Below are 7,349 nucleotides of genomic sequence, written 5' to 3' on the forward strand. Positions count from 1 at the left end.
GGTGTGTGGCTGGAACGAGTGGGCGGCCACACACCCCAGCGTTCTGGGGCTAAGCTCACATGTGTGTCTTCTATCCCTATGGATTTCGGTGAGCCTTTACCTCTAGAGTGTCTGCACCAGGCCCATGAGGCTGGGAGGATCCCCTTTTTTACGGCTGGGGAAACTAGAGTCCAGAGGAGCAAAAGACTGAGGAACGCAGGTGTCTGGCTCCAAAGCCTTAATCATAGTTTGGCAGACATGCATTCTCCAAAGGGCTTAGTGTGAGAGCCCCAGGAGGGCACCTGAATATTGAAAGCGAACCCTGGCGTCAGGAGCTGATGGAGCACCTCGGGCAGGTGATGATGGGGGAAGATCCACCCACGGGCCCTGCACGGCTCATGAATATACCATGAGATCCGGGCGGCAGGTCTCCCACAGGTGAAGCTGTGGGGTGGGGTGGGATGGGGCCCTGCAGGGTTCGGGGTGGGGACAAGGCTCGGCCCTGAGATTCCCAGGCCAGTGTCTACTGCCTGCCAGCAAGGCCTCCCACAGCCATGGCCCTCAGTGCTGTGGGGAAAGAACCCCGGGGAGGTAGCCAAACAGTGTCCAGCATCGTCTGCCCCACACACCCTAAGCCACTTCCACCATCCAGCCTTCACACTCATGGGCCCTCAAACACCCCCCGCCCTCATCCCTTGCCTGCCTGGCCACATGCCACAAATCCCCTGAAGCAGCCCGCTGTCCCTTCCTCCAGGAAGCCTTCCCTGATCTTCCAGCTGCTGATGCTTCATCTGGGCTCCCAAGGCCCTCGGTACCTCTTGGTTCCACTTCTGTCCATTCACCAGACGCCCCACCCTCTTTGCCCATCTACCCCCAGATGACCCTGATGCCAATGTGGTGAGGAACATTCTAGACTGCCTCCCAACCTGTTAGCATCCCCTTCTCCAGCAGCAGTGCCACGGGAGCCTTAGCAGAGCCCTGGGTTCAAGTCCTGACTCCATCTCTGACAGGCGGGGTGACCTTCAGTAAGTGTATAAAATAGGGGTACATGTGTGGGCTGGAGCCAGAGTGGGACCTGTGGTCTCCAGTGCTAGTTCAGCTCTGATCTCAGCTAGCCTGGGACCCCCTCCACTCAGTCTCTGTCTGAGGCTCTAAATGAATGACCCCCAACCTTTTCCAAACCTCAAACAAACCTTCCTCAATGACCTATTCTGCAAACAGGGCACCAAGACTCAGAGAGTGGCAAGGACCTTCCCCAAGGTCACCCACAGGGATCCCAGCTGCCCCAGTTGTGCGGCTGTGAGAGGTTGCTGAGTGTGTGGCCCCCCCCCAGCCCGCCCACCTGCCCACACATCTGCTTATGAGTCACTGTCACCTTGGCCAAGACAGTGAAAGGCAGGGGCTGGGGAGAGAAGGTCAGCCCAAGGGGAGCAAATGGGTGGATGGGGGGAGGCAGTGAGGGGCTTCCAGACACTGGAGAGCACAGCAGGGGGCACAGAGGGGAAACTGAGGCCAGGAGGAGCAAGCACCTGCTGAAGGACCACAGAAAGTGGGGTGGGTCTCAGTCTCCTGTCTAATGGGTGTTCTTTCCGCTCCATCAGGCCATCTCCCCAGGGAGCAAGACAGGACCCACGGCTTTCACAATTATCCAGGCAATTAAGACAGGCAGATGGTCCCACTGGACCGAACATTCAAGCTGACAAATGGAGACAATGCTGGGGCACTGACTGATGAGATCGGCACTAGTTCTGGTGGGTGACATGGGCAAGGTGAATGTGCCGTTAAGGCAGCTCGCCACCAGAATGAGGAAGGGGCCCAGCTATCCTGCCTGCTCAGACTTCCCCACACCCTGGGCTCAACCCTGGGCTCTGCCCTTCAAGAGGGACACACACAGGCTGGGGCATGGACGGAGATGGCGACCAGGTCGGGAGTGTTGGGAGACCCTAAGAAACGGAGCTGTGAGCCTGGAGGGGCAGTGCGGGGAGGAGCCAATGCTGTCACTGCATGGCAGAGGGAGCGAAGGGAAGGCAGAGAACCTTGAGGGAGCCTGGGGAAGACAGACCAGCAGCCACACACTGGGAACGCAACAGAGGGGTCCCTACTTGCTGGCAGGGTGGCCACATAACTGAGTTTCACTGTTGTGAAAGTAATAAAGGACATGTGAAGTACTTAGCATAGTACTTGGCATATAGTAAGTGCTCAATAAATGCTTGGGGAACAAAGAACAGAGGTTTACACCTGATCTCTGCCTTCTTGATAAAAAAGGAAATCCATGGTCTCTGAGATGCTGTAGTTAAGGTAAACTTCTAGTGCCTTCCCCAATCCCAGAATGGAGGAGGGCAGAGCCCTAGGAGCTGGTGCTGTTCAGGCGCTGGGGGGAGGGGTCAGCTTCCACACTGGGAGTCAGATGCAAGACCCCAATGCAGCTGCTGCGCTATGAGAAATGCCAGGAGCCGGATGTGGAGGCGAGAAAGAGAGCCTCATTACAGAGGAGAAGGAAGGAGTAAATAATTTGTCACAGATGTGCACTACGGAGGGGGCACAGCCAGACAAATCTCAGTGGGGGGTAAGGCCTGGTCTCTCCCTGTGCCCAGGAGATGCCACATAGCCAGCAAGAGGGATCCCTATTCTTAACCTTGCTATCCCTAAAACTTCCCACCGCTCCCCCAATACATCCACTCTCCTCACCCGGGCTTAGGAGCCCTCCATCCTCGTCCTTCAGCCCCTCTGATCCAGCCTTGCCAGCCTGGGAACAACCAACATGTTCATACCTCAGGACCTTTGCACTCGCTGCAGCCTCTGCCAGCCATTCTTCCCCGGGAGAGCCACATGGCCTCCCTCACCTCCATAAAGGCTTTGCGCTAACGACACCATCAGGGTGTGGTCTTCCCTGAACACACCACTAAAAACCGCATGCCACAACTCCTCATTCTGCCTTATTTTTCTCCACAGCATGCATCGCCACCATGCATTTTCCTTGCTCCCCCGCGGCTACAATGTCAGCTCCACAAGGGCCCAGATTTAGGTTGGTCATGTTCCCTACTGCATGTACCCCAGGGGCCTAGAATAGTTTCTGGCACATAATAGGTGCTAGCAGATACCTGTTGAAATAGTGAAAGCAAAGGATAGTCCACTGCCTCCCCAGCACCAATTCTGCCCATCCTAGAGCCCTAGCTCCTCACCTCGCACCTGGACCCCACCCCAGCGTCCTTCCTGCATCCTCACCTGTAGTCTGCACAGTAGACAGAGCCTGTGTTAACGCAAAAGGCTGTCCTCCACTCTCTCATGCTCAGGGACCTTCCATGGCTCCCACTGACCTCTGGACAGAGTCCAAATCCCATAACCTCCTGCCTCCTCAACCCTGGCTCCCTTATCTCCTTACACTCTTCACAAAGTTCTCAGCTCCCTGAGGCAGATCTTTGAGGCTTCAGATATTTGTACAAACCAGTCCCTTTGTCTGGCAAACTCCTACTCATCCTTAAAAACCCCACTCTGGGCATTTCCTTGACCTCCCTCAAGCAAAAGCATTCCTTTCTTCTCCAGGTACCAAGTGGACCCATCCACCCCTGTCCCCACCCCATCCTATGAAATGCCATCATTATCTACACATCATGTACCCCTCCCCCAAGCCCTCTGGGTCAGGAACTGCAAGTGATCTCCTTCTGGAGCCCTGACACCTAGCACTTTGAAACTTTCACCTCTGCTGTCCTTGCAGTGACCCAGTGAGGAAGGCTCTAAGAGTAATTCTATTTTACAGATGGGAAAACTGAGGCCCACTACCTCCAGTTGCATAGCTGGGATTTATACCTGGCCATTGCCTCCACGGCCTGTGCTCTGTGTATCCTTCTTCCCTCACATCTACACACAGCAAACAAAACCCCTCACTCTTTGAATCAGACGTGACCATTTTATGTCCCTGAAGGCCCAAGCGCAGCCCTGTAGGAAACCTTGCTGATCTGATGGCCCAGAATCCTCTGGGGTGGTGCTGTCACTATGCCCAGGCTAGGAAAGAAGGCACAGTGGCCCGGGAGAGTCTGTGTCCTCTGCAGGCACTGGGGTCCAGCATATGCATGTTAGAATTGGGCCAGCATCACAGGCCCCCCCCTACCCCAGGCCTCTGTTTCCTCACTGTCCAAATGAGGACAGCAAGGACAGTCAGGGCTGTCTGAGACGGAGCAGGGCCGTGTTCCCATCTGTGCACGCACGTTAGGTGTTCCCTCTCCCCTCAGATCCCTGATCAAAATGGAGGGGGACGGCACCAAGTCAGGACTGAGCACCTCCTGTCTCTGGTCCTGGCTCACAAACGTAATCAAAGCCTCAAACCCCAGTCTGAGGGACACAGGAGGGTCTCATCTGGCCACATGGCCTAGAGACCCCTACCCTTAGGGAATCACAGGGCAAAGACTTTAAGGGTCTCACCCAGAAAAGATGGGAGACAGGCCTATTTGGAAATACTGGCTGGAAGCGGGTTAACGTGTCCTTAGGCACTTAAAAAACACTTTGGAAACGTAAACTGAAGAAACACCTCCCTTTCCCCCAATCTCTTAAATCCTTCTCCCTTGAGCTTTTATGTTTTCACAAATGGATGCAAACAACTTCCCTCTCCCTCCGATAGAGCTCCCCCCCCCACCCACCCAGCAAAAAAGTGGAGAGATGTCAGACAGGAGACCGGCACACAGTGTGCCCCCAATCAGGGTGTGCTCCCCTGTTCCGTTAGAGGTCTGCTGTCCCCGACACTACCACCCTGGGGCCAGTGGTGTGCACACGGCTGCGGGTGGGAGTAGGAAGCATGTGGCTTGGCCTCTGATGGGAAGATGGAATTCAAAACTGCCAAGTGTCTCCTGCATGCCAGGCTCTGCCCTAGTCTTTCCCAACCATCACCGCAACCTCAGATGGTGGCTTCTCTTGGATCCATCTTATGGAAGAGGAGACTGAGGTTCTGAGTGGGCCCCACAGGAAGTAAGAACTGGGATAGGATTTGAATCCACGTCTGCTGTGGATATAGAACTACTTCCTCCATCTCCAAGAGGGCAGAGCCTGATCCACCGTATTTAGTTGGCTGTTCTCCAAAACTGGAGGACAACCCTCGATGTATCTCTCTATCCCTCCAGCTAGGAGGATCCCACCAGGTTCTCAGCGTCTGTGGACCTGAAGAGGAGGACAGCAGCCTCGATGAGGGAGGCGGTCCCAACACTGCAGTCCCTGGAAGGCCCCAGGAGAAACTCTGGTCCTGATACTCTGCAAGTTTCGGCTGCTCTGGAGTATGAAGGGCTTACAAAGACCTCTAGATGTTAGACTAGCAGCAGTCTGTGGGGGAGTACAGAGCCTACAGTCCCTCTGATACTCCAAGACCCGGCTGCCCCTTGCCCACTCCTCCCCTCCCTTTGTAGGCTCCTCCGAGTCCAGAAAATGTTCATGGCAGATATGAGACCTGTCTTGAGAGAGCGCCTGTGTGTGTCACCTGTGTAGCCTAGAGCAAGTTACTTAACCTTTCTGTGCCTGTGTCCCCATCTATACTGTCAGGACAAGGATGGGACCAACCTTGCAAAGCTGTCGTGAGGAATTAACACGTTACTGTACTGCCTGGCACATGGCGGCACGGAATTAATGTCAGGGAATGTTCTGCTTATTAACAGCATGATTATTCTTAGTTCTGAGGCCTGCAGCATAAAAACTGTGAGCCCACCGTCTCCCACCTCCCCTCCATGCTGTAGACGGGCAGATGGCAGGGCAAGGAAACCACAGATGAAACCTGGGGTCACACAGCTTGGGCAGCCAGACTCCAGCTCAATACTACTCTGACCCCAGCACCCCCTCAGGCATTCTCCCATCCGGAGCCCCTCCTGGAACTGCCTGTGTGGGGTGGGACTCGGCACACACTCTATATCACCTAGGTTCAACTGCCTTCACCCATGTCCCCCCTGCCCTGAATGCCCACACCCAGCCCTTGGCCCTACACACGTGCGTGTGCGCGCGCGCGCACACACACACACACACACACACACACACACACACACACACAGAGGCAGCAACCCGGCAGGCCTAGCTCTACCAAGACAACCTCATGCCCCAAGCAGAGGAGAAAATAAAGGCCATCAGGGACACGCCATGTGAGGGGGACAATGAAAGAGATTGTGACACAAGAAAGCAGAGAGGAAGAGGGACAGTCAGATGCAGAGAGGGACCATGAGAGAGTCACAGAGAAAGAGAGAGACAAGAGCAAGACAGAAGGGGAGAGAAAGACAAGAAAAAAACAGGTTGGGGCAGAGAGAACCCGACAAAGAGAGAGACAGTAAGAGACAGAAAAGAGACAGAAGCAGAGAGGAAAACGGAGAGACAGAGGACAATTTGAAAACAATATGGTCTGTTAGATAAGATTAACAATTAAAAAAAAAAAAAGATGGACAGACAGAGAGACTCAGCCAGACAAAGAGATGGGGGGCGGGGCGTGGGGACAAACCACAGAGAGATGAAGGCAACAGAGCCGCTGGGCACAGAGAAATCAGACACACGTACAGATTCGGAAAGGGACCCAGAACGGAAGCGAAGCCCAAACAGTGCCAGAAGAGATTGCAAGGAGGCACAGACCGGGCGGAGAGAAAGCCCCAGACCCCCAGGAGCCCCCAAGTCCCCTCGGCCTCCGCCTTCCAACCAGATGGGGTCCAGCAGCCCAGCCCCTGGGCAGGCAGCAGGGTTGCCCCCCTGTCCCCCTCCCCACTCAGTACCTTTGGGACGCCGCCTCACCACGCCCAGCCGCCACTTGAGCGACACCGCCAGCATCGGCTCCTCAAGGCCCTGGGGACCCAGAGCCACGGCCTCGGCCCGCCCAAGCCTCCCTGCGCTCCTGGAGCCGGCACTCCTCTGTGCGCTGCGCTCCGGAGCCGCCTGTGCTAACTGGCAGAAGCTGGGCGCTCCCAGCCTCCACCCTCCCGAGTTGCTAAAATAGATAATCCTCCCCAGAGCCAGCAGCGGTGGCATCGGCAGTGGCGTCTGTGGCAGCAAGTCCCTTCCTCCACGACAGCCCCAGGCTAGGGGAAGGGAGCAGGGGGTTCTGAACCCCCAGGGCAAACCTTCATGGGGTAGCCGCCCTGAACCCACAGTCTTCTTTCTTCCAGGGTGCTCACCTCGCCCACCCCTTCTTTTGCCAAATTCTGCTGATCACCCTCCTGCCTTCCCTAGGCTGTGCGATCTGAAGCCCCCAGGCCTTTGCACTTGCAGGGCCCTCGGGCCCTCCACCTGAAATGCCTGTCCTGTCTGGCTTGGCTCCATTGAACTTGTCTGCCTGGGAAGGTCTGCTCAGACTTCAGAGACCCCTGATGGCTGGAAACCCTTGCCTATTGGGTCTCAATAATGCTTTCTTTTCATTCTAG

At 55.7% G+C, this 7,349-nt stretch overlaps 1 protein-coding gene across 2 annotated transcripts in view; it reads right to left on the reverse strand.

The window, feature by feature from the left end:
- GRIP2 (glutamate receptor interacting protein 2) overlaps positions 1 to 6,812 on the reverse strand; it is a 54,447-nt gene extending 47,635 nt beyond the window's left edge. For both annotated transcript variants that reach the window (XM_029918829.1, XM_029918828.1), the window contains exon 1: positions 6,705 to 6,812. In XM_029918829.1, coding sequence (XP_029774689.1) covers positions 6,705 to 6,759 — 55 coding nt within the window. In that variant the 5' untranslated portion in view covers positions 6,760 to 6,812. The remainder of the gene's footprint in view (positions 1 to 6,704) is intronic.
- Positions 6,813 to 7,349: the final 537 nt, after the last annotated feature.

This window comes from Suricata suricatta, chromosome 12 (genome assembly GCF_006229205.1).
Source record: "Suricata suricatta isolate VVHF042 chromosome 12, meerkat_22Aug2017_6uvM2_HiC, whole genome shotgun sequence".
Taxonomy (NCBI): Eukaryota; Metazoa; Chordata; class Mammalia; order Carnivora; family Herpestidae; genus Suricata; species Suricata suricatta.